This window comes from Bos taurus, chromosome 3 (genome assembly GCF_002263795.3).
Source record: "Bos taurus isolate L1 Dominette 01449 registration number 42190680 breed Hereford chromosome 3, ARS-UCD2.0, whole genome shotgun sequence".
Lineage (NCBI taxonomy): Eukaryota > Metazoa > Chordata > Mammalia > Artiodactyla > Bovidae > Bos > Bos taurus.
In genome coordinates this window covers 120,869,214-120,895,662 of record NC_037330.1, presented here as the reverse complement: position 1 = coordinate 120,895,662, position 26,449 = coordinate 120,869,214, and the positions used below count along the sequence as shown (strand labels likewise).

The 26,449-nt window shown below is 57.5% G+C and overlaps 1 protein-coding gene across 2 annotated transcripts; it reads left to right on the top strand.

Annotated features, from left to right (window-relative positions):
- The first annotated feature begins 1,632 nt into the window (after positions 1 to 1,632).
- FAM240C (family with sequence similarity 240 member C) lies at positions 1,633 to 14,081 on the top strand. Of its 2 annotated transcripts, none has more exons than XM_059885308.1 (7): positions 1,633 to 2,002; positions 2,539 to 4,045; positions 7,450 to 7,539; positions 8,453 to 8,596; positions 10,131 to 10,164; positions 11,794 to 11,942; positions 13,844 to 14,081. In XM_059885308.1, exons 6-7 carry the CDS (start codon positions 11,797 to 11,799, stop codon positions 13,971 to 13,973), a joined length of 276 nt encoding a protein of 91 aa, XP_059741291.1. In that variant the 5' UTR covers positions 1,633 to 2,002; positions 2,539 to 4,045; positions 7,450 to 7,539; positions 8,453 to 8,596; positions 10,131 to 10,164; positions 11,794 to 11,796; the 3' UTR covers positions 13,974 to 14,081. The 2 variants fall into 2 exon arrangements, with proteins under 2 accessions (XP_059741291.1, XP_024846132.1); XM_024990364.2 differs by lacking the exon at positions 10,131 to 10,164 and having other exon boundaries at positions 1,645 to 2,002; positions 2,539 to 2,943; positions 3,164 to 4,045.
- The last annotated feature ends 12,368 nt before the right edge of the window (positions 14,082 to 26,449 follow it).

Sequence of the window (26,449 nt, the reverse complement as noted above, 5' to 3'; positions counted from 1 at the left end):
GTTGCTGATGGACAGGGAGGCCTGGTGTGCTGCCGCCCATGGTGCTGCAAAGAGTCGGACACGACTGAGCGCCTGAACTGGACTGAACTGAGCTGATGGTGGAATCTAAGACATGACACAGATGAACTGGTCTGTGAAACGGACACGGACTGTTGGACATGAAGAGCAGACTCGAGGCCGCCCATGGTGGTGCTGCGGAGGGACGCAGTGGGAGTGTGGAATTAGTAGATGCAATTATATACATAATGAATGAGTTGGCAACAAGGTCCTACTGTGTAGCATAGGGAATGACATTCAACATCCTGTGATTAAACCATAATGGAAAAGAATATGAAAAAGAATGTTTATGTATACAACTGAGTCACTGCTGTACAGCAGAAATTAATACAACATTATAAATCAACTATACTTCAATAAAGTGCATTTTAAAAAATGAAATTTCACCTGAAAAACAAAACTAGCGCAGCTCCGCGTGGCTGGTGAAAAACAAGGCCAGGTGTGCGCCCCCGCCCCGCCCCGTTAACCGGCTCCTGGGGAGCCCATGCAGTTTGAGCAGTCGGCTCACCTGCTCTAACAGGTGAAATGCAGGTCCACGGTGAAGTGGTTCCCGGCTCCCGTCCTTTCACTGCTGGGCCCTGTGAGCTGGCAGGAAAGCACCTGCCTCCCCAGTGTGCCACTGTAAGTCACCCCCGTGACCCCCTGTCGTCAGGACGCTTGCTGGACATCACCAGCGTCCAGCAAGCTGAGGCAGGGGCAGGCCCTCTCCAGGGACCTGGAGCAGTGGTACCCTGTGGTCTGGGCCCTGCTCGTCCTCAAATAGCAACCCAGGTGAGTGGAGACCTGGCTCCCCTGCCCGGGGATGCTCAGCAGGTAAGCTCTGCCCCCAGCCCCTCTCCCCTCAGTCTGTGACCCAGGCCCTCCCTTCGCCTTTGGCTTTGTAGACCAGGCTGGGATGCTGAGGTCCCTGCCCCAGGGTCAGACCATTGGGGTCCTTGCTCCAGCGTGGACAGCGGCTACTCAGGGAGGCTGGCTCGGGAGAAGGTGGTTGCAGTCCAGTCACCTCTGGAGAAGCCGGACCCAGGCCCTGGGCGCCCGCAGTGGACCCACAAACCTGAGCGCCCCACGCCTGCCCGCCCTCTCATAAGTGTGGGCTGCGGCCACCTTAGAGAAAGGACTCCCGTCTGAACACAGTCCTGCCTCAAGTCTGATTCAGCCTGGGGAGTTGGGGTTTCCCAGCCTTTTATCACGTAACGCCTTTTAATGAAGTGGAATGGAAAATTACAAAACCAGTAGACTTCGAAAGTGAAATAATAATAAAGACAGTAATCTCGTTCATTTTCCAGGGGAACTGGGTTTGGTCATTAGAGTGTGTGAAAGTCCCTGTGCGTGAGCCATCTGTCTGTCTGTCTGCCTCTCTCTCTTTCTGTCCCTCTCTCTCTTTCCTATGAACTCAGAAGCCCCCGCCTTGCCCATCGATACTCGGCTCAGGCTTCCATTCATCCACTTACCTCTTGGATCCGCTCCCATGGACGTTTTCTGTTGTTTTCTAAGAGGTTTCTTGGGATACTGTTGACATAAGTAGCCCACGTTTAAAGTGTACAGCTTGTTAGCTTTTGATACACGTGCGCCAGGAAACTTCACAACTAAGACAGTGAACGCCCTGCCCCCCACCATCGCCAAGGCAGTGTGCGCGGACGTTTAGGGTGAGCTCTGGCTCAGGGGTGGGCCGTGGCTGCCAGGACCCAGGAGGAAGCAGAGCCTTAGCGACCGGTACGGAGTCTTGTTAAAAACTCAGGTGAAGATGTGGCCTTAGGACAGACGTGTTTTAGGACATGGCCAAGCCCCTGCTCCACCACGAATTCCTTGTCACCCTGGCCAGGAGCAGACAGGTCTCATCAGCATGTGCAGGTTGAAATGATCTCATCTTACAAAGAAATATTTGGGGTCTAGCTTGGAATTACAAGCAGAAAAAAAGCAATCACCCAGAGAATTTAAGCAGCAGGTAAGGCTTTGTTTTTTGAATTCCACTTTTTTAAGAAGGGATGGGATTTTTCCACTCCAGGTTTTGGGGAGAGGTAGAAAGAAGGGGACTTGGAACCCTGTCCATCCCCAGGACAGGTTTCCTGCCACATTCCTGCTGTGGGGGAATGTGCTGTGGGGCATTTCTGCCTCTGGGGCATTCAGACACGGGTGAGGGTCCAGATGCCAAAGGACCACGCAGAACACTCCGGCTACCTTTGTGCAGGAATCTGCACTGTACCCCAGCGGCTGGCAACCATGACGTCCACAGGTGACGTCCACAGGTGAGGCTCCTGTTACTCAGCCACGAATGCGTGGGGTCACAGTGACCCTCAGGGACACAGGGTGAAGCCGCTCCAGAGTGCTCAGGTCTCACCCTCGCCAGCAAGTCCTGAGTCCAGGGCTTCCTCCCGCCCTGGATTAGATGGTTCTTCCTTCAGATTTTCAAAGGCACCACGGGGAATCTGTAGGAAAACAGGTGCTTAGTATCGCATCTCTCTTTGCAATCTTGCTTAACAGAGGAAGCTTCCCCTTCCACGGAGGCTCCTTCCATGGCTAACACTGACTGTGGAACAGCAGGCTTCGGAAACGCGGCAGCGGCGATCTCTGAAGAACAGCCTGTGCCCTTCAGAGCAGGCAGACACACCCGTCAGAGGACGGGCCAGTTTCGGGTGGAAAATGAGGAGGAGGAGATGTCTGCTTGCCCAGGATGCAGACTCTGTTCTGCGCATCGGCGACGCTTCCACCGCCACCTGGAAAAGCTCCCTGTGTTACATTAATTCAAACCACATGACACAGCTGACTGCAGCCATTTTCTACCTTCAAACAGGGTCCTTTCAAAACAGAAAACATATACAGGTCTGGGGGGCCCTCCGCCACCGCCACCTCCGCCCAGACCCGGGCTTTGGAGAAGTGTCCATTCAGGTTCTCCACCCATTTGTTGTGGGTTGTTCGGTTTTTTGATGTTGCGCTTGCCTGAGCTGCTGTGTGCTTTGGAGACTAATCCCTTTTCAGTCGCATCATTTGCAAATACTTTCTCCCATCCTGCTGTTTCATTCTGTTTATGGTTTCCTTTGCTGTGCAGAAGCTTTTAAGTATAATTGGTCCCATTTATTTGTTTTTGTTTTTATTTTCATTACTCTAGAAAGTGGATCCAAAGAGAATGAAATAATGCCATTCGCAGCAACATCATGGACCTAGAGATTATCACCTTAAATGAAGGAAGTCAAATACACAAAGACGAATATGGTATCACTTATATGTGGAATCTTTTAAAGTGATCCAAACGAATTTATTTACAAAACAGCAACAGATTGACAGACATAGAAAACAAACTTATGTTTATCAAAGGGGAAAGCTGGGGGAAGGGAGGATAAATTAGAAATTGTGGATTAGCAGATACACTCCGTTAGACACAACCTACCGTAAAGCACAGGGAACTCTACTCAATATTCTGATCTAACCTACATGGGAAAAAAATCTGAGAAAGAATGGATATATGTATGTGTATAACTGAATCACTTTGCTATACAGCAGAAACTACAAATAACTATCACAGCTATAAATCAACTATATTCCAATATAAAACAAAAGTGTTTTAAAAAAGAAAAATGCTACTTACGCCTGGCTGCTTTACTAAGAGCTAATCCTGTACTGTTTGGAGACCTTCGCTCACACATCATAGGATAAAGGGGGTTTGATGACAGCTGTTTCTTTTAAACCTCAGCCTCCAGGGTTCCCAGGAGCAGGCCACCAGAGGAGAAAGCGGTGCTGACTCGATCCCTGCAGGAGCCAGTGCGGGCACACTCCCCACTGCCCTCGGGGCCCATCGCGCCTCCAGGGGCCACCGGACGGAAGGCAGCTCGTCTTTCCCAGTGCTGAGCGAGCGCCAGGCCCCGGGTCACCGCGCCGGTATAAAGGGGAGGGGCAGACTCAGCCCGGGCGCTGGGGACACAGGAGGACGCCCGCCCGCAGGAGTAGCCTGAGCAGCCGGGAAGGACCGCAGAGTAAGCCCCGGCTGATGCGGGTGAGCCCGCCGTGGGCACGTGTGGGAGCTGGGTCACATGTGCGTCTGCTGGGGGTCTATTTGCCTTCGTCCGCAGCCTTTCCCACTCAGAATTCCGGACACCCCGTCCCCAGCCTCCCTATCCCTGCTTCCCACCCCAGGGCCGACTGCGGTGGGTCTGTGTCCACCACCCCCTGCTTTCTGGTGGCCTCATCTGTCTGTCTGTCTGTCTGTCTGTCCGTCTGCTTGTGTTCCTGCTCTATGAGGACTTGGAGGGCTGCCCTGCTGAGCTGGGCTTCCCTGGGGTGAGAGCTCTGAGACCCCGTGTCTCTGGGAAGCCCCAGAGAGAGGAGCAGCCGAGCTCCCCTTAAAGTGCCAGGTTCCCCCCGGGTCTGAATGAGCGCAGCGCCCAGCCCCGTCCTCCCGGAGGAGAGGCCATCCGTGGAGTGGATGCGCCCATGCGCTCAGCACCCCCAGCCCTCCCATGTTGTCAGCCCAAGCTTTTGCCACGTAATCACTGGCTGCCCTGACTCTGGAGGACTCGGCCCTTGGGGACAAACTGCTGCCTCTCTAAGCCTCTTTGGTCTACAGGGCCCCCACAAAGTGGTCACCTGCCCGCCCCCTCAGATCCCACCTCTACGGCCCTCACAGGCTGGCCTCGCTCCTGCCTCCCGAGCGGCAGCAATACCCCTGTGACGTCACAAGAAGCACTTGGAAGATGCTCCTGGTCCCTGTCCTTGGCTGCCTGGGCCTGGTTCCAGAACCTTCTGGAGCCCCCAGCAGGGTGATGCATCTTTGAGGGGGGCTAGGCAAAGGCTCACAGGCTAAACTTCAAGAGTGGAGGGCTGTCCCGGGAGGGGAGACAGCCCCCTTGTTTACTCCCTGAGCCCCAAGACGGCCGGCATTCCCAGGGCAGCGCAGGGCTCGGGGAGATGCACACCAGGCGTGCCCACATCCAGAGACCAAGGGCCTTCACAATGGAAGGCGGCCCCCTCCTCCTGCAGCCTGCTGGAGCCCAGGCCAGCCTTCACAAGGAGCGGTTCCTCCACCAAGCCCACTCCCTCTGGACTCAGGTCAGCAGGCCGGCGAGAGGAAAAGGCCAGGCTGATGAAGTGGCCCTGCATCCAGGCAGGCCGAGGCTCTGCTTCCCCTGGACGTGAACGTGTGGAAGTCACTGCTGCAGAGGCCCCGGGCCATGCTCGTGTGTGCCGGACACAGAGGCCCAGGGCCACACTCATGTGTGCAGCTGGGCTGCGACCAGGAGAGACTGAGGCCCCAGGGCAGTGGCGGGCAGGCTGGCCATGGGCCATGCTCTCCTCGGGGTCCTCACCATTCCGAGAGGGGATATTGACCCATTTCTTTTGTGTGGGGTCTGTTTAGTATCAGGGTGAGGCTGACTTCATCATATTATGAATTAAGAAGCATTCTTGCCTCTTTAATCTTCTGGACTAGTTTGAGACATACAGGTGTCAACTCTTTAATGTTTTGTAGAATTTATCTGTAAAGCCATCTGGCCCTGGACTTTCATTTGCCAGCAGTTTTTGTGGTTGGTTTGTTTGTTATTGCTGCTGATTCCATTTCATTACCGGTAGTCAGCCTGATCTAATTCTTCCTGATTCAGTCTTGGGAGATTGTATGTTATTAACACTATGAATTTACCCATTTCTTCTAAGCTATCCATTTTATTGGTGCACAGAGTCGGACACGACTGAAGCAACTTAGCAGCAGCAACAGCATGTTGGGTGCAAACATATTTACAATTGTTATAACTTCTTACTGGATTGGCCCCTTCATCATGTAATATACTTTTTTTAAGTTTTGTTGCTGCTGCTGCTAAGTCGCTTCCGTTGTGTCCAACTCTGTGGGACCCTATAGACGGCAGCCCACCAGGCTCCCCCGACCCTGGGATTCTCCAGGCAAGAACACTGGAGTGGGTTGCCATTTCCTTCTCCAATGCATGAAAGTGAAAAGTGAAAGTGAAGTCGCTCATTCGTGTCCGACTGTTCACGACCCCATGGACTGCAGCCTACCAGGCTCCTCCGTCCATGGGATTCTCCGGGCAAGAACACTGGAGTGGGGTGCCATTGCCTTCTCCATGCCTTGTTGCAGTTTTTGCTTTAAGGTCTGTTTTGTCTGATATAATAGATTTCCTTTCATTTCTGTCTGCACGCAATACCTTTCCCCATCCCCTCACCTTTAGTCTGTGTGTGTCTTTATAGTGCAAGTGAGCATCTGGCAGGATGGGTCTTATTTTTCCATCCATTCAGCCACTCTATGTCTGGAGCATTTAGTTCACTGACATTTACAGTGACTATTGATAGGTATGTGCTTATTGCCATTTTGTTAGTTGTTTTCTGATAGCTTTTGCAGTTCTTTTTGCTGCTGCTTCTTTTGCTTCCTTCCCTTGTGACCTCATGACTATTTAATATCATGTTTGAATTCCTTTCTCTTCTTTGTGTGTCTGTTACAGGCTTTTGATGTGTGGTTATCATGAGGTTCATATATAACAACCGGTAGAAATACGTGACTACTTAATTTGATGACCTCAAGTGCAAATGCATTCTAACCACCCTACGTTATTACCCCCCACACGTTTAGCTTGCTGACATCTCATTTTACACCATAACCACTTATGATGGACATAGATGACGTTAACGCTTTTGTCTTTAAACTTCCTACTAGATTTATAAGTTGCTGTTCCATTACTCTCACTTGATGTTTGCCTTTACCACTGAGTCTTTTTTCTTTTTCTTTCATACTTAAAGGGAGAAGTCCCTTTAACATTTCTTGTAAGGCCAGTTTAGTGGTGCTGAAATCTCTCGGCTTTTGTTCGTCTGTAAAGCTTTTTCTCTGCCCTTCAGATCTGAGCGATGGCCTCGCCGGGTCGAGTAGTCTCGGTTTAGGTTCCCTTTCATCACTTAGTATATATAGCATCACTTCTTCATCGCTTAGTACATGTAGCGTCACTTCTTCATCGCTTAGTATATATAGCGTCACTTCTTCATCGCTTAGTACATGTAGCATCACTTCTTCATCGCTTAGTACATGTAGCATCACTTCTTTCTGGCAAAGTTTCTGCTGAAAGGTCAGCTAATGGTCTTATGGGCATTTCCTTGTAGGTAACTAGCTGGTTTTCTCTTGCCGCTTTTAAGATTCTATCTTTATCTTTAGTTTGGCCACTTTAATTATAATGTGCTGATGCCAGCCTCTTTGAGTTGTCCTTGTTTAGGGCTCTCTGTGCTTCCCGGACCTGGCTGTCCTTTTCCTTCCCCAAGTCAGGGAAGTTTTCAGCAACTATTTCTTCAAAGAAGTTTTCTGCTCCTTTTCCCCTCTTTTCTCATTCTGGGACCCCTGTATGTGATGTTGTTATAGAAGTCTCTTAAACTAGCCTCATTTTTTACTCTTTTTTTCCTTTTCCTGTTCAGCTCCGATGATTCCACCACTCCGTCTTCCAGATCACAGACCCCTTCCTCTGCTGTTGGAACGATCGAATCGGTTGATTCCTTCTCGTGTTGGTGGGTTCTTCAGCAACTGTTTTCTTCAGCTCTGTTTGGTTCCTCTTTACATCATCTCCCTGTTGAAGTTCTCACTGTTTATCCTTCTTCTGCGTCCATGAGCATCTTTGTGAGCGTAACCGTGAGCTCCTTCCTAGGTAGACGGCTGACCCTTACCTTGTTTAGTTCTTTCCCTGAGGTCCTCTGCGTCCTGCTTTTGCCTAACTCTCTGTGTTCGTTTCTATGTGTTGGGCTATTTGGTTACTCTTCCCAGTCTTGGATGAGAGGCCTTAGGTGAGAGATGTCCTTGGGGGCCCACGGCATGCCCCCTCCAGTCCCCAGAGCTCCATGCTGCCGGAGGGCCCCTCTGTGGGCTGCAAGGACCCTCCTGTCATGGGGGGCTGAGTGCGGCAGACCCCCTGAAGGGCAGGGCAGGCCTCCTGAGCAGTGAGCTGTGTGGCCCCAGTGGGGCATGGGACAGTGGCCAGCCCACTGGCGGCCAAGGCCAGCCCCCCACGTGCTGACCTGGGGGCACTCAGGATGGACCGAGAGCAGCCACATGTGGGGCCAGAGGAGCCCCCAGGGCTGGTGCTGGCCCCTGGACTTGCTGTGGGCAGGGCTAGCTCCCCAAGCGCGTGGTGCCCAGCCAGTGGTGGGCAGGAGAGGACGGGTGCGGACAGCTCGTGCTGGCTAAGCCGCTGGCATCGGAGGCCAGGAGGAGGGCTCCAACGCGGTGCCGGCCAGCGCTGGTGCCCACTTGGCAGCACAAGCCTCCCACAGGGGCTGCTGCCAGCATCTGTGCCCCAGGGCTGTCCACGGGGCCCCGCCTCCCCAGAGGCACCCCAGGATCAGTCGGGGGTCTGACCCTGGCTCCTGCAGACTGCCACCCCACCCCGGGTCTCCCCAGCCTGGCAAGCAGAGTCTGTTCCCGCAGCCCTCCAGCTCTCCTGAAAGGAAGCCAGACATTCTGGGAGCTCGCCTTCCTGCTGCAGGAACCCCAAGCTGAGGAGCTCGACGAGGGGCTCAGACCAACCTGCTCCTTGGGGGAACCTCTGCGACTGTGAACTCCGGCCCACTGGTGAGTTGCTGGCTGCAGGCTGCAGCTCTCCATACGCTGTGTCCCCACCACGGCTGCCTGTCTGGCTGTGGGTCTGTTATGTCTTCAGTCCTGGGTCCCCCTTTCTGCTAGTTTTCTGGCCACTCTCACTAATGTTGCTCTGAGTGTCTGTGGGAGGAGGTGAGCTCAGGGTCCTCCTTCTCCACCATCTGGGCCCCCAGCACTGCTGGTTTCGGAGCTGTTACTGCCACCTCCCACACAGCTCACACGTGCGCAGCCTCCAACCTCCTGCAGGGACACCGGCCCTGCTGGGCGGTCAGAAGGGGTGGGGTCCTCACGGTGCAGACCTGACTGCGGAGCAGGGCTCATCCCTGGGGGCTCGGAAGGGGCTGCCCCCAGGCCGAGGGGGGTGGCCACACGGAGTCCGTGAGTGAGGAGGGGTCTCCCCTGGGGCCCAGGGCATCCTGCAGTTTCACCATCACAGTGGAGCCTGGCCCCAGCTGGGCTGCTCTTGCCCCCAAATCTAGCCTGTCCCCCACCCCGTCCCCCGCGGGTCGGGACGGCCGCCCTCCCAGCCCTCGACCCTGCTGGCTCCACCCCCTGCCCTTCTCGCCTGCGAATGTCTCCCTGCTCCTCCATCACACCCCAGCAGGTGCAGGCTTGGGCTCGGGGCACTGGGGTTAGTCACATGGCCTTGCAAACGCTGATCCAGCAAGCAGGCAGCTCCAGAGACTTAGAGCCGTTTCTAATGGGTCTGCGGCCAGCCTGCAGCTTCTCCTTTAGTTTTCATAAGCCCCCTGTGCCCGAGTGCAGAGGGCTGGTCTCCCGAGTGCTCTTGGACCCCGAAGCGGGCGGCGGGTCATTTCCCTCTCTTCTCCTGGTTCCCGCGCCGGCACCCCTGCTCCTGCCCTGCACCCCGGCCCCCAAGTCACAGGGAACTCAGCCCCTACCTGCTTCCACAGGAAGATCTTCAGGCCTTGAGCCAGCCTCCCCTGGCTCCCGCTGTGCACACGTGGGCCTGGGCTGGTCTTCCTCCAGGGCTCGTGGCCTTCAGATTCCCGGCTCTGGCTGCAGCTGCCCACAGCTGTGCCCACAGCCAGCCCTGTGTCCCAAGGGTCAGCCAGCGTGCAGGCCCCAGAGGTGGCTCCCCGGCCCTCACACCCACACACACACATGCAGCGTGCAACACACACGGGAGCTCCTTTCGCACCTCAGGCTGCCCGGGCATGGTGCTGAAACCCGACCCTGTACTCTGAGGCTACTGGGGGCTCAGGGAGGCTCTTCTGCACAGGGGCTCCACTAGTCTCCACACCCGTGGCCTCAGTCCCACACGTGGCCTGGCCCTTGGCCTCGAGGAGCCGAGCACTTACACAGCTCTGCTCAGCTGACCCCTCACCCAGACGCAGAGAAATGACCTGCCTGCCTGGAGGACCAGAGGCCAGGCATCCTGTACCCATAGCTTCTAACAAAGGTCCCAGATTGTGCATCTCACCATCTTCCCACCAAACGCAGATGCAGACTTTCTCTAACTAAAGTCGTCTTTCCATCCTTTCAGACAAGAGCATCTGGCATGTGGGCCTGAGTCCAGGGTGAGAGTTTCCTTCTGGCCCCTCGAGAAACCCCGTGACAAACGGCAGCCGGTTCAGCAGGGTCAGGGTCCTGCTGGGGGCGGATTCTCCCAGCCACGCCAACCACGGGAACCATACAACCCACACCACAAACGCCAGCTCAGGACAAACACCTGTGCTTGAGACTGAATTCTCAAGGTCAAGTCTGACCAGCTTAGGGGGTTTGAAAGCCCACACGTGCCTTAAGAGTTGAGCTGCAGAGGCAGGCCGCACTGGGCCCCTTCTTCATGGCGTGGTTAGAAGCACGGAGTAGCAGAGAAGCCACCATTGGGTGGGGGGCTTCATCCACTGCTGCCCCCAACCTGCTCCTCCTCTGCTGGGAGGGAGCCTGGTTGGTCCTGCAGTCCCCACGGTCGGAGGTTTTAACAACAGCCAGTTCCAGATGAAAAACCTCGCTTTCTGTCCCCGGGATCTTACCTCGATCTCAGTTCCTAATTATGCCAGGGGTGCCTTTGGAATGACCTTGCCTGGTCCCAGGGGTCCACAGGGGGTCTGGGATCTCCCGTGAGGCTTCTTTGGACCAGTGTCCACCTTGCGTCCTGAAATGCGGGGCCTTGATAGGAAGACGTGATGCAGCAAGGCCAGCACATGAGGCTGTGACCGCGCCGGACAGTCTGTCCCTCACCGTCCCCAGGGGAGGGTGGCGGAGCAGAGGGAGCGTGGTTTCCGTGGGAAGGCCCAGGGGAGGCAGGCGGAGGGTGGGCAGGCCTGTGGGATTCCAGGGGTCCCGAGGTACAGGGCCGTCCCTGGCTGTCTGGCACCCCGTCCTGGGTGAGGAGAGCAGGTGGATTGTGGCCCAGAGCGTGGGTTCCCCAAGGAGAGGGTGAGGGTCCCGCATTGTTCAGTGTGTATTTCAAAAGTGCACCAGGAGGCCCAGACCCAGCACCGGGGCGTCAGAACAAGGCGCGTAGGGGTGGGTGTGCAGGGCGGACGTCAGGACGCTGGAGACACGGTGAGCACAGTGACGAGCCGGGAGGCACCACAGACTTGGAACAGAAGGTGACGTGTGCCATCCTGGAGGCGAAACTCAAGACCCGGTGTGGGCAGGGCGGCTTCCCTTGAAGCCTCACCCGTTGGCGGGTCCCAGGTCCTCGTGGGGTGTCCCTCTGTGGTCTGTGTCCCGACCACCCCCCTGTAGGGACATCGGTCCTCCGGGTCAGGGCCCCTGGTGACCTCACTTAGCCTTAGTCACTTCCGTCGTGCTTTGCCGTCCTGGGGTCAGACGCACAGAGCAGCCACTCGGGGCTCAGGCACGGCCGCTGCTGTGTGGGCACCACACACCCCCCAGCCATCTCCACCTGGGATCACCCACATGAGAAGCAGAGAAAAGTTGCTGTCACTTAAGTTTCCAAATGCCCAAAGGCCCCAAATGGGATTTACCATCAACTGCTACTTCCCCTAATCTAGGAAACCAGTCCAGAAGGCGGCAAGCCCGCTGGTCTGAATGCTCTGTGAGCCCCCTGACAGTCTGACCCCCAGGAAGGTGCAAGGGGGTGAGGGAAACGTCTGGGGTGGAGCCGCCTTCTTATCGGTAAGCTCTCAAACCAGCACAGCACAGCATGACAGATCTGCACATTCTCCTTTATCCAGAACATGAGCAAAAGCTACACCATGAAGTACCACGGAAGGGTAACCTATGATGCTGATGTGCTAAAGATGTTTTGGGAGAAAAAAATCAAGCTTCACACAGAACAACTGCAAAAGGAGGACATGAGGATCCGCAGGAGCGCCCTGGACAGGTGAGCTCGGTGCCAGCAACCTGAGGGCACAGAGACACACCTGTACCGGGGCTGCCAGCCTTCAGGATGCAGTCTAGAGACCCCGCCACCACCCGCTTCCCACCCTCAGATCAGTGTCACCTGAGGAGTGGGTATGAACCACTGAACATCAGCCATGCCAACTCAGCTTCAGAATCACATCACTGTTCAGTAGTGGTAGAGAAGAACACCCCATCCATCCCTCGCCCATCCCTCCATCACCTTATCCCTCCATCACCCCATCCGTCCGTCACCTTATCCCTCCATCACCCCTTCCCTCCATCACCCCATCCCTCCATCAACATATCCCTCCATCACTCCTTCCCTCCATCAACCCTTCCCTCCATCACCCCTTCCCTCCATCACCCCTTCCCTCCATCAACATATCCCTCCATCACTCCTTCCCTCCATCAACCCTTCCCTCCATCACCTTATCCCTCCATCATCCCTTCCCTCCATCACCCCTTCCTTCCATCACCCCCTCCCTCTATCACCCATCCCTCCATCACCCCATCCCTTCATTCCCAATCTCCTGAGGGCCCTGTAGGAAGTTGCCCTGCAGAGTTCATCTGATTTCACCTGTTTTCTGACATTTGCTCCCGCTGGATGCAACCAATCAGCAAGTCCATCCTGCTCCTTGTCACACACGTGCTTGACTTACAGACTCAAAGCCAACCCCACCTTCTTCCTGAGTGGATGCAGGGGCCCGTGGGTGCTAAGGGGAGTGTCCTAGGTGACCCTGCTCAGTGGACAGTTAAGAGGGAATGTTAGCACATAATTTGCACCAAGACAAAGTCTCAGATGGCCAGAAACCTCCAAAGTGGCCCCAACCTTAGTCCCCAAATAGCACCAGCAGCTGCTGCCCTGCGAGCTAGGCTGGAAAGGCGGATTCTTGGCTACTGTGGAGGGCTCAGCCTGGGTACTGACCCTGCCAGGGGCCAGAGGTCTGGTTGCCATGCTGCCCCCCCATCCAGTGCTTCTGGCCACTCGGCACAGGTGTGCGGCTGCGGCGCCTCCTGTCCACACCGTGTGGCCCCCAGAGCTGGCCACTGTCCTCCCCTGGCCTCCTGGGGGGGGAGGTCCTGGCACAGAACCCTCATTTGAAGGGCTCCTGGCCCAGGATCCCTGCTGGGTCTCCGTGGCCTCCTCCCTGTCCTTCATGTGCCATCAGGCCCAGGACATTCTGGGTCTCAGCCCATGAGGGAAGGTCCCAGGAGCAGGCTTCGGGTCAGCACTGCCTCGCCGGTCACTGAGGCCCTGGGCGGGGCTGACAGCCTCACCTGTCAGGGGAGACGTGCTGGTGACATGGCCTCAGCCCGCCCCCAGCCCCGCCCCTGGGCAGCAGCAGCTCCGCCCTCATCCCCAGGCGGTCAGGGCTGTCCTGGCCTCTCTGCTGGCTCGGGGGAGGCGCCCTCCTCCCTGTGTGGGCGCTTCCCACCAGTTTGCCCCACAGTCCCGGAGGCGGGTCCAGGCCAGGCTCCCATCCCAGCCCGCTCCCTCCAACCCAAACCCCTTGCTCACATGGGGCCCAAGGGCATATTCAGTCTACGGGGGCCTGACCCCTCGGCGGGCCTGTCTCCCCCGGGTCACCACTGGGAGTCGTGCTGTGGTCCCAACCACAGACCCCTGACCCGGGAAGCGAGCTCCCGAGGGCCCACCTGTGGTGCTGGGTGGGGCAGGCCTGCCGGGGCGCTGCATCCTGGCCTCTGGTCCTGCAGGGGCCTGCCTGCCCCCGGCTGCACTTTCCCTTCTGGGAGGAGCCTACGGGGCCCTTCCTGGTGGGCAGGCGTGGCCCTAGGAGACGAGACGGGGCCGGCACCGGGCACGGGCCTCGGGCAGCCCGGTGTGCTGGGTCCTCACTGAGCCCAAATGGCCTCCCCCAGGCTCCGCGACGAGTGGGCTCGGCAGCTGGAGAGAAGGAACCAGATGCTGCAGAGCTCCCAGGAGGCACCCCCGCGGCCAGCCCCGCTGGGCACCCCCGCCCTGCGCACCGGGGACCAGCTGGCGGCCTGAGAGCGCAGCTCCCTGCGGCCCCGCACCGCCCTTGTGGCCGCCCAGCCCCCACGTGGTTTTGTGTCTCTAGCATGATGTAAGCGCCCAATAAAATCTCAGATGAGTGGATGTTTTGTGACCATTTTTATTCATACCTGTAAAATGTACACACACTAAAAGTGAACATGATGCTACTAACTTCCAGTAAGTTAGAAAGAAATCTCCGGACTGTGGGGACTTGGGCAAATTTGAACACAATTTAATTCATCTTTGATCAAAATGTCTGCAAAAGCTCAGCCTAAGGACAGTGCCCGACGTGAAGCTGTGTAAAGCCGTGTGCTCCCCAAGTCCCTTCAAAGTCCTCACTCACCACCACATCATCTCAGGAAGCGACACAGCCTCTTCCTCACTTGGGTTTGGAGGCACAGTCTCCGGAGGCCGCAGAGGCCGGTAGGGCTGGGACTCAGTGTTTCAGTGTCACCCCTGCCTGTCCCCCCAGCGGGGGCTGTGACTTCCCCGGGACCCCGGATGAGAAGGGGGCTTGAGCCCGCAGCAGAGGCCAGGCTGAGACAGGAGGACCGGGAGCCAACCAGATGCCCGCAGGGGCTGTGCCCCCTCCACACGGCCCACAGTGGGAGCCACCAGGGCACCTCGCTGGCAGGGCAGGACTCCCGGGAGGGGGCTGGGGCCCGGCTGTGCCATCTCTGCAGATAGTGTAAAGGGGAGGACAGATCCGACTCCACCTCAGGTCTTTAACCTTTGTGTTCCGGCGCCTTCGCTATGAGTTAGCAATGTTGGCCACAGCTTGAAATACACAGGTCAGCCCACTCTCAAGCCTCTGACCTTTACAGGCATAATACTTTCTCATTCATATAGAGATAAAGAGTTGCAGAACAGAGGATAACATCTTCCCGTTGGAGGTTTACAGGAACATCGTGACCTGACCTATGTGGGCAGCTGCGAGAACAAAGGAGTCCCATAGCAAGAAGCCCACCACAAGCAGCCAAACGCCCTCCCCTTTCAGAATAAAAGGGTCCTGAATTCTAAGTCCGCCGAGACGCTCTTGGGGACTCTGGTCCACCTTGTCTCCGTCTGCTGGCTTTCTGAGTAAAGTCGCTGTTCTGTGCCACAACTCATCTCCCCAATTATTGGGCTGTTGTGTAGTGAACAGTACAGATTTGGACTCTACAACAGTTGGGTTTGGGTTCTGTTTTGTTCTGACCCCCGATCCAGTTGGCAAGGACAGGGAGGGGTTGTCGGAGCTTCTCCAGAGACTTAACCAAAGGAAAAAACGCCAACACAAATGGCCACGTGACATCCACGGCATTTCCAGAGCTGTCCTCAGTAGACTGGACCACAAGTGGATATCCAGCAGAAAAGGTCCGGAATCGGACACAAATACAGGTGCGTGACTCAGCCAAATGGCCGTGGAGAGGGCCCACAGAAGGCCCGGCGCAACACCAACCTGCAGACGCACGTTCCTGGGCCACCCTGCAAACTGTCCATCAGAGCTCGTGACTCAGGACATTCCACTGATGAACACGCGGGGAATGTGGTGATTAATGGCCCTAAAAATAGCTGGAGAATAGAAGCCCGTCACTAAGACGTGAAAAGCCCCAAGCTGCTCCAGGGTAATTTCATCTGATGATGTGCTTAGAGCTCCGCGCTGTCAACACGGATAAACAGAGACGTCTGCTTGGACCGTCTGGGGGACGGGCGTGTTGGCGCGGAACCCCGTCCTCAGGGCCCGCCCCGCTGCAGTGACCCGCTGACCTTCCTCCTCGTGGCAGAAGCCAGGGTGGCATGGAGACAAGGCTCTTCACCAGCCGCAGCCTCTCCGCCACTGATCTTTGTCCCCAAAGCTGAGCTACACCCGAGACCAGACGGTGCTTCATGCAGGGGACGGAGGAAGGGGGCGGCGACCGAGGAAGGGGGCGGGGCCGCACCTGGGCGCTCTGGACCGAGCCCTCCTCTCGCCCTGCCCGTTTGCAATTTTCCATGTGTGCAGAGCATATTTAGGGGCTGGATTTCAAACACCTACTCTTTTTTTTCTGGAGGAGATTTTGAGACACAGAAAAATGGGAGCAGAGCCTGGAGGAGACACAGAGAGTCTCTTCCGTCCACAAGGCCTCTCCCTCCCCCAGGACCTGGAGCAGCTGAGGAAGGCCATGCGGCCCAAGGGCTGGGGGTCCCCTGGGCTGCCTGGACTGCGGGGCTGGCCCGGAGTGAGGGCTCGTCTGCCATCGTGTGGGGGCCGACGCCCGCTGCAGGGGTTCTGTGCAGTTCCTGCCACCCTCAGAGAGCCAGGCCCCTGCACTGGGCGGTCAGCTCTCTCCAAAGCAGCATGGCTGCTCGGCTCTGACTTATCTGAACACAACGGGACAAGGCCCGCTAGCTAACTGAGCTTTGGTCTGCTAAACCATGGAAGGGTTTGCCGGATTCAACTATGTTGAGCAGAACCACACACTCTGAATAGTCACTGTGGCCCTGAGTCCACGGCTGCTCGTCCTGCAGAGCTGAGTTGGGTCCGGGAGCTGAGGGACCGCCAGGCACAGCTCCGGGGCTGGGGCCTCCCTCCGCTGGGCTGGTCCTCGTCCCTGGGTTTGGTCCTCGTCCCTGGGCTCCTTGCCTGGCCTGGGGGGGGACTCGGAGCATACCCTGTTCTGGCAGGACCACAACCCTCAGCCCAGAAACCCCCTGATAACATGGTCATCTTTCTACCACTTCCTCTCAGTAGAACATGACAGGGTCTTGCTGCCATGTGAGTTACAAAGAAAACTTGTGCTTTTCAGAGCTGTTTGGACCCGGGAATGCGGGTGAGGGTTTGAGGGGCTGTCGACTTGGGAAGAGAAGCACTCACACGGGGCTGGTCTTTGACTTTTAGATCCCTGGGTGGCACCCTGGGGGCTTCCTGGAGGAGGGTCCCCTGGATGGGGCGGTGATGCTAGGACCTGGCAAACCAAGAGCAGGGCCAGTTACAGGAGGAAGGCCTCCTAGAGGTGGCCGGTGCTTACCATGCCTCTTTCCTCAGCATTCATCTTTAAAAATAAGAGCATTTCCCAGACTAGCCAAAATTAAGTTACTGTACTTAACAGAAAAGTATAAAGACTCTTGAACACCAGCTAATGCCAAGTCCCTTTTCGACTGTCCCCGGTTCCTGTGAGAGCAGGTTTGTGTGACCGAGACTCACATCAAATAGGTCCCCTCCCGCAGCTCTCGGGAAAACCAGCCCTGGGGACAGTCCCCTGGCCGAGTGCACTCACTGCTCTGCTCGCCCGTCCTGTCTCATTCCTCAAAGACAGAAACTCTCTCTAAGGGAGCAAGGGGCTTGACCTAAACACAGAGGCTGGATGGCCTGCCACCAAAACCAGCACCTGGGCGCCCTCTGAGTGAGACTGAGCCTACACCCGCCAGCGTCCAGGAGACACACCCCTCACAATGCCTGGAGCGCAGGTCCCCAGTACTCACCCCTCTGAGGGTCCGATCACAAACCCCTACCTTGTCCCAGGGCTCACTTCCAGCACCTGACACTGGGGACTTGCTAATCTGTCCCCCTTCCATGTTCATTAGACAGCATCCCTTTTCCAAGTGGGTCTTCCTCACGACTGGAGTGATTTACTTAGACTGACTCTAGTGGGAGCAGAAAGCAGGGCAGTGTTACATTGTCCCTTATGACACCAGTAATCAAAAGAAAGAGTTGGCTTCACTTCTGCACTATATCCCTTCTCATGCTTTCTCTCGTTTGAGTATCACCACAGATTCGTGGATTTACATAAACTGGGTGCAGCCAATCAACCCTGAGCATCCCTCTTCCGGATGCTCAAATTCTCACAGATTTGACCAGTGAGATCCTTTTCAAACCAGCTTCTTTTTGATGGAACTCCATTAATCTTTGAAATGTCCTGGCTTTCTGGAACAACAAAAGGTCCTGAACTGGTATCACCAGAGCTGCCCCAGAACAGAAGATGGATAAACAAGTCGTGGTACATCCGATAGTAAAATAGTAGAGATAACAAAGACCAAGCTGTTCATATGTGTATCAATGCAGGTGTGGTGAAAGGAGGCAGGGAGGTGACGAAGACGTGCCCATCCTGCAGGTGCCATTGGTGACATCCCAGAAGGGGCACAGCCATTCCTGGCGGAAGTGGGACCCTGGTCCCCTCTGGGCAGGGACCCAGCACCAAGAAGCCTGGGGGCCACGTGGGGTGGGGACACTCCAGGTCTTGTTTGGGTGGAGGTTACACGACACACGGTCCTCAGCTGGGCCCTGGGGGTGCACACTTTACTGAACACGAATTTCATCCCAATAGAAAAGGCTTAGGGCAGGGAGGCTGCCCGTCTGAAGGGACACGCTGCCCCCAGGGAGGTGCATGCTGGGTCCTGGTGGGGGCAACAGACTTCTCCCACCCAAGGTTCTGGGGTCCCCGGTCTCGAGTGTTGTCCACTGGGGTCTGCTGTCCCTCTCCTCCCTGGGGGACCCTGACCCACGCTTGGCACAGTTGAGCGGTCCATGGGCCCCTCCGCCCAGGCCGGAGGAGGGAGGTCGGCCTCTGACTGATGGGCTCCATCCAGCCACCCCGAACCCACAGCAGCCACCAACCCACGTGGCCCTCCCCCGCCAGCACTCCCTCTTGGATCCCAGTCCAGGGGGAGCCCTTGTGGGGCCTCCACTCCTGGGAGGGAATGGGTCCCAGGGCCTTAGCAGCAGGCCCCAGGGGCAGACGGGGGGCCATCAGAGTGGGGTCCAGGGTGCTTGCCATGGGGCCTAGAAGGCAAGAGGTTGGCAGGACTGGGCAGGGGAGACGTGGGAGGGGGGTTACGGATCGGCCAGGCCCCGAGGGGCATCTGTGGACACGTCCGGGTGAGGAAGACGCAGGCCCCACCCTTGTGCAGAGGACGAGAGTCTGCGGGGTCGGGGTGGGGAGTCAGCCCCCCCCGGCCCCACTCAGGGAGCAGTGAGTGACAAGACTGGGCTGCAGCCGAGTGGTCCCCGCAGAGAGCAGGCCATGGTCTAGGACGCAACCCAGCGCTGTAAGCAGACTTTTCTCCTCCCGGGGAGACAGAGACTTTGTGCAGAGTGCTCGGGGCCACCTGACCCGTACCGTGGTCAGCGAGACGCTGCCCTCCTCAGTGTCCACCTCCTGATCCCAGAACGTGTGAGCCTGTGACCTTCACACCCAGTGACTTCTCAGAGGGAGTTAAGTTAGGGGTCTTGAGACGGGGCATCATTCCGGAAGGACCAGCGTCAACAGCCGGGTCCTTGTAGGAGGAGGCAGCTGACTGGTTCAGAGGGACGCCGGTGCCTGTGTGCACCGCAGCATCATCACAAAACAGCGAAGGGTCTGCAGACGGATGGATGGGCAGCAAGGATGCGGCATATATACGTACAAACTCGTCAGCCGTGAGCAGGAAACCCTGCCGTTTGTGATGACAGGGCTGGGCCTTGACAACATCAAACTGAAACAAGCCAGACAGAGGGAGAGATGATTGGACAGCACCACCGACGCAGTGCACACGAGTCTCAGCAAACTCCAGGAGACAGTGAGGGACAGGGAGGCCTGCAGTGCTGCAGTCCATGGGGTCGCAAAGAGTCGGACGCAACTGAGTGACTGCACAACTACAACAAAGCCAGCTAGAGAAAGACGGAAGCCCTGTGGCCTCACTGACACGTGGGCAGGGTGGGAAAGGGTGCAGAGACTTGATGGTTACCCGCTGCTGGGGGCGGGGGAGCAGGGACATGCTGGTCAAGGACAAATTCTGGCTCTAAGTTCAGAACCTGGGGGCTCTAGTTACAGGACGGCACCATGTGCTTGGAAGCTGTGGAGAGAGTGGGTCTTAAATGTTATCCCCACAAAAAAAAAAAAAAAGGTACCTATGTGAGGTGATGGAGATGGTCACTAACCTTATTGTGGAATCATTTCATGACATGTGCATGCATCAAATCACCACCGCAAGCTTACACAACCTGTTATATTAATTATATCTCAATAAAGCTCATTGGAAAAGACTCTGATGCTGGGAGGGATTGGGGGCAGGAGGAGAAGGAGATGACAGAGGATGAGATGGCTGGATGGCATCACTGACTCGATGGACGTGAGTCTGAGTGAACTCTGGGAGTTGGTGATGGACAGGGAAGCCTGGCGTGCTGCGATTCATGGGGTTGCAAAGAGTCGGACACGACTGAGCGACTGAACTGAACTGAACTGAAAGCTGGGAAAAAGTGGGAGGTGAAAGGTTGCGGCCACGAGCCATGAGCTGAGCCAGGACTGGTGACCTCCAGAGAAGACGGTTTGGATCTGGGGCCAGAGACAAGGTTTCATAACTCGGAGCTTTTGTGTAGCAAAGTTTTGTTGAAGTATAAAAGAGACAGCTTCTGAGATAGTCATCAGAAGGGGACAGAAAGAGTGCCCCCTTGCTAGTTTTTAGCAAGGCATGGCAACCCACTCCAGTGTTCTTGTCTGGAGAATCCCAGGGACGAGGAAGCCTGGTGGGCTGCCGTCTATGGGGTTGCAGAGAGTCGGCCACGACTGAAGCGACTTAGCAGCAGCAACAGCAGCAAGCTGCTAGTCAGATACATGAAACAGCTCAATACTGAAACAGTTGCCCCGGGTCCGTCTCCCACAACGTGCATTTTGAGATAGAACGGCACAAGCAGAGTCACCTTCAGCCATAAGACAACTGACATGTGTCTTGAAGAAAGGCGGATTTCCAAGCAAATACTTAGTTCCATTAACATCGTTTAACATTTCCATGAGTAACACTCATTGGTTTGCTGAGCCACTATCAACTCAAGGCTTGAGAAAAAGGTTAGTCTTAGGCAGAACCGATTTGATTAAAGGCAGATTCCAAAGCAAATACATAGTCTCACTAACATAGCTTAGGCGCAGAAGGTAAAGCATCTGCCTGCAATGCAGGAGAGCCAGGTTCAATTCCTGGGTCAGGAAGATCCCCTGGAGAAGGAAATGACAATCCACTCCACTATTCTTGCCTGGGAAATTCCATAGACAGGACCCTGGCGGGCAAAAAGTCAAACACGATTGAGCAACTAACAGACATATACAAGAAAAACGCATTGGTTTACTGAGGCATTAGCAGCTCAAGGCTAAGTTCCGGCAGAATCAACTGTTGTCATGACAACACAGAATTAAAAGAAGCCTTCTTTAATTCTGTATAGAGGAGGGAAAGAAAAGAGTCTTCCCCTTGCAGTTTATTTCCTCCTGCTGCTTGGGACCTCTGGCCTTCCTACCTGACTGCTAACCCCCTCTCAGACATGGGAAGGTCAGAGTCAGAGAAGATGAGAGTTGGAAACAGACCAGAGGGACCACAGCAAAGGGTTCATGGCCCCTGGAATCTGGAAACGGCCCTGAGGACACCTCAATTTCAGCTGCAGACCCACTCCAGAGCTGGAAGGAAGTTCATCTGAGCTCTTTAAAGTCTTTAAGTCTGTGCTGATTGTTACAGAAACAGCTGTACCAACTAGCCGTATCCTCTGTAGCCTCAGGTGGGGAAACCCGTTAGAACACAGGGTGGAAATGACTGGGAGAGAATTTCCTGAATGTGGCTGCAGAGGCCCCGAGGAGCAGGGGAGGCCCGGGCGTGAGGCCAGGAGGGGGGGCGGGCTGGGATCGCCCACCTGGGCGGTCACCGAGGGCGGCTGAGCAGGGCCGTGGGGCCGCCCGCAGGTGCGCATGCCTGCCCAGGACACAGGGGAGGCAGTGCCAGTCTGATTCAGCTCCTGGACACCCCTCCCCGGAGGCCACAGGGCTGCGGGCACAGTGGTGGCAGGGCCTGTGTCACCACACTTCACCCTTCACGGGCAATCGATTAGAAGCACGTCTCAGAAAACCCCTGGGCTTCCCTGGTGGCTCAGCTGGTAAAGAATCCGCCTGCAATGAGGGAGACCTGGGTTCCATTCCTGGGTCGGGAAGATGCCCTGGAGAAGGGAGAGACTACCCACTCCAGTATTCTGACCTGGAGAATTCCATGGACTAGTCCATGGGGTTGCAAAGAGTCAGACACGACTGAGCAACTTTCACTTCACTTCATAAAATCCATAAACAACAGTGATTATTCCTACACACAAACGGGAGAGGATACAACGGGCCAGAGACCCTCAGGCAGGCGGGCAAGCCCCCCGCACCCACCCCTCGGGTTCAGCCCAGCCCCCTCCCGCAGCACGAGCACAGGGGACCCCTCTCCACCTGCACAGACCCCTCCTCCCCTGTCTCGAGGGCCTGCCTGCCCCCCACCCGCCAAAGAGATGCAACAGAGCCCTTCACGGGGGACCTGAGGACCGGAGACAGGGAAGAGCAGAGAGGCTGGAACTTGATCAAACAGGGCTGAGACTCCGAACACCAGGTGTGGGGATGTCTGTGTAAAGACACAGCCCACCTCCCTGCTCACGGACCCCAGAACAAAGCCCTGCCCTCCCCACCAGGACTCTCTCAGGTTAGTTTCGACTAGGGTGGGGGAACCGGGGTGCTACACGGCGGGGCTCAGGGGCCTCTAGCAAAGGAGCCCCACTCGGTGCAGCACCGTCTGTGACAAGAAGGCAGAGAGCAGAGTGGCTGAGATGAGGGGCAGCGGCCGGGTCAGGACCCCCGGCCGCCATGGGACGGACAGGCCTTCACAGACCCCATGGGAGGGGCTGACTCTGCTTCTCAGGCCCACGTGGGCGCATCGCCCTCAGAGGATCTAGTCGGCCAACGCCAGCGTGTGTGAATCCAGCACTGCAATTTGCCCCAGGCCCAGCCCTGCACTAAGGTCCCCCCTGCGCTGAGGCCCCCCCCGGCGCTGAGGCCCCCCCTGCGCTGAGGCCCCCCCTGCGCTGAGGCCCCCCTGCGCTGAGGCTCCCCCTGCGCTGAGGCCCCCCCTGCGCTGAGGCCCCCCCCTGCGCTGAGGCCCCCCCTGCGCTGAGGCTCTCCCTGCGCTGAGGCCCTCCCTGCGCTGAGGCCCCCCCTGCGCTGAGGCCCCCGTGCACTGAGGCTCTCCCTGCGCTGAGGCACCCCTGCGCTGAGGCCCCCCTGCGCTGAGGCTCTCCCTGCGCTGAGGCCCCCCCTGCGCTGAGGCTTCAGCCCGCCCCCCCCCCCAAGTCCCCCACCAGCGGCCATGTCTTCTCCAATCCCTCCCAGCCAATGTGTGCAGGCTGGGCTTCTCACGGCAGCAGCTTTGAAAGACACTCGCAGAATGATGCCTAAAAAAGCAGGGCATCACTGGAGAGGCCCCCAGAGCCGGCCCAGGTCATCCTGAGGCCGCAGGCGCTGTCGCAGGGTCCCCACCAAGGGTGTCTCGTGCCTCCCCGGGTTCTGTTAGCAGAGCCTCATCCTGACGGGAGGGGCCTTACCCCTCTACGCCCCCAAGAAGACAGTGGACGGAGGCAACCTCCAAAGGCCCCAGCAGAGCCAGACACAAGGAAGGTCGCCACGGAAACAGCACAACGTCTGAAATAAAAACTTCACTGATGGGCTTAACTTCAGATAAAGGCAAGAGAGCCAGAAGGGAGAGGAATTGGAATCATCCCACCATGGAACAGAAGGCGGAATAACGGAAGAGAACGCCTAAGCCCCGGCTACCACTTGGAAAAAACACTGAGGGGCTTGTCCAACAAGGCGCGGCGAGGCGGAGGGCAGTGAGCACGCGGGCAGAGACGAGCCGTGGCTCTGGAGCGAGAGGTGCCTTTCCGAGGCAGCCCCAGGGCCCCCCTCCTGCCCAACTCTGCTGTCTCGAGCCCTCTCCAGGTGTGTCCCCAACAAATCCTGAGCCTCCCCTCCCCCGAGCCCCCCAAACTCCTCCCAGCATCTGCTTCCGGGAGGGCCTCGTGCTGCCGGGACACACACTGGGAGTCAGGCTGCCGCGAGGCTCTGACCTTTGTGAGACGGCAACTGACAGAGGCTTAAGACACGCCGTGAATAACTGCCTAAAGAATCACCCGGCGAGGAACAGCCAGAAGGCCAACAGAGATAAATGACAAGGCGAGGGGTCCAGGGCCCCCGGGCCGCGCAATCAAGACAGTGCAACGGCTTCCGGTGGTTAAGCGGCGCCCTGTTTTGGTTGGACGAGACTCCTTTCAAAAACTAAAGGAAAATTAGCAGAAATAAAGAGCCTGGCACTGCCCAAACCTGGGAAGTTCTGGCAGCCGCCGTGAGTGATTCCTGCCGGGCTGGGGGGCGGGAGCCCGGGTCCAAAGCAAGGAGCTGGAAGCCGGGCGGGGTGGGCGGGGCCTGCGGCCGCCAGTCGCTGCCCAGTCTCCCCGCCGACCCCCGACCCCCGTGAGGTGCGCCCGGGGCGGCCGAGGGCCCGGCAGTCAGAGACCCCAGCCTCTCAGGAGTGGGCCCGCCCCGCGCCCCGAACGGGAGCAGCCCACACCCCCGGCCCAGGGACACACTGAGGGGAGGGGGCGTCGCCGAGCCCCGCCCCGGCGGCTCAACACAGCCCGAGGCCGCCCCCTGGTGGCCCTCCCCGAGTCCACCCCACGGGGGCAGCAGCTGCGTCTGCTCCTGACCCCCAGGGGCTCGGCCGCGGCTCTCCCCGCCCCCGCCCTCCTACCCCGAGCAGGGGCCTGCGGCCGGCAAGGGCGGGGCCAGGGCTGCCGGGGCCTCTGCAGGCGACGCCCTGGGAGTGGGGGGGCCAGGGCGCCTCTGGGGGCTGCGGCCACAGCGCAGAGATCACAGGATCTCCCCGCCTGCCACCTGCCCCCTTCTCCAGCTCCAGCTCCTGCCCCGGGCCCCCAGGACCCCTCCACAGGCTCAGCTGTGGCCTCAGGCTAGGTTGGCAGTCTGCCCACCTGGACCCCAGGAGGCGGGCAGCGCCAGTGGACCCTCCACTGAGGTCAGGGGACGGAGCTGCAGCAGCCAGATGTGTGGTGTGCGGGCCCCAAGCCCCCCACCAACCCCCACAGGGGGCCTGAGGGCAGGCAGAGCCCCAGGAACGTCAGGCCCCCACGTCCCGTGTGGAGGGAGCTCCCACCCTACACACCCGGCAAGGAGAGGGACCTAGCCCAGCAGAGCCTCCCTGGGTCCCGCGGGCCACGTGCACAGGCTCCCCAGGGCTCACACGTCCTTGAGTCCCGGGGGACCCTCGAGAGGGTGGTCTGCTCCCTGGAGCATTGCCCAGGGTGGGCACGGGAGGAGAAAGGGAGGAGGCGCTGTAGTACCGGGGCTGTGGCGGTGCCAGGGGGTCCCGGCGCCAGCTTCCCTCCGTGTGCTCCCTGCTCTCCTCCTCTCCTAAAGTAAGCATCTCGGGGGGCTCGCTCCTGGTTTACTTGGGCTTGAAGGACACACATGCCCTCCTCCTCTATGTCCCCTGCAGCCAGCCGGGCTCCAGGTGGGGCTCGTGCTGGGATGGGAGTGAAAAACCCCAGGAGACCAGGCAGGCAGACTCGGCTACTTGGTGAACAGACGTGTCCTCTTGAGAGTAACTGGCAGAGTTCACTTTCTGTGCTTCACAGGTGTTGCAGTTTTTACAGAGTGAGGGTTTGTGGGGACCCTGCACCCAGCAAGTCTGTCGGGGCCATTTGCCAACAGCATGGGCTCACTCTGTGTGCGTCGCATTTCGGTCATTCTTGCGAGTGTACCTGCTTCATCCTTGTTATACTAGTCATGGTGGTCTGGGACCGTGATCTTTCCTATCACTATTTTAGTTGTTTGTAATAGTAACATAATTCAGTTACAAACTGCATCCATATCAGAGGCGACCTCAGTCCACAAACTGCGTATGCTCTGACTCCCCAACCCGGCCATTCCCCGCTCTCTCCCCCTCCCTGGGATTCCCTTTCCCCTGAGACCAAACAATATTGAAACCAGGCCAATCAACCAGCCCAAAAAACCTCCACGTGCTTAACTGAAAGGGAGTCACAATTCTCCACTTCACATCGGAACTTGGACACGGAGAGGCTCAGTGAGGAAGGCACATGGAAACCCGAGACATGGTGAGAATGAGGCGTCCTGCACCAGAGGGGTGGCCGGGCTGTGAGCACAGAGGCAACCGAAAGCGCTGCTGCGCGAGCAGGCGAGCGTCTGGAGGAAGGTGCGGCGGTCTGGACAGGTCGGACCAGCCACAGCGTTCGCTCTGTTGCTGTTCGGTCGCCAAGTCTTTGCACCCTCCTGGACGGCAGCACCCTTGACCAAAGCCTAATCTCGAGAAGGCCCCAGCTCTCCTCGAGTCTGCGAGAGCTGAGAGACGCGAGGAAGCTGCAGGAGGGAAGTGTGAAGCAGCAGAAGCTGGTTCACGAGGTGAAAGGAAAGAAGCGTCTCCATGACAGAGAAGGGAAAGGCAAGCAGCGAGCGCAGCCGTAGGGACTGCAGCGTGTTCTCCGGAAGCTCCAGCTGAGACTTCGGGAGGGCGGCACGTGAACGACAGATTTTTAATGTGGCGGCAACAGCCTTCCACTGGAGGAAGACACCATCTAGGACTCTCACAGTGAGGAGAAGACGAGGCCTGGCTTCAGCCTTCAAAGGACAGGCGGCCTCTCGATAGGGGCTAATACAGCTCGTGACGTG

Bases quoted from the DNA above. Each gene is read 5' to 3' on its own strand.
- FAM240C (XM_059885308.1), top strand. From the start codon at position 11,797: ATGAGCAAAAGCTACACCATGAAGTACCACGGAAGGGTAACCTATGAT. The intron at 11,943-13,843 runs GTGAGCTCGGTG...GGCCTCCCCCAG, and splicing joins CGCAGGAGCGCCCTGGACAG to GCTCCGCGACGAGTGGGCTC.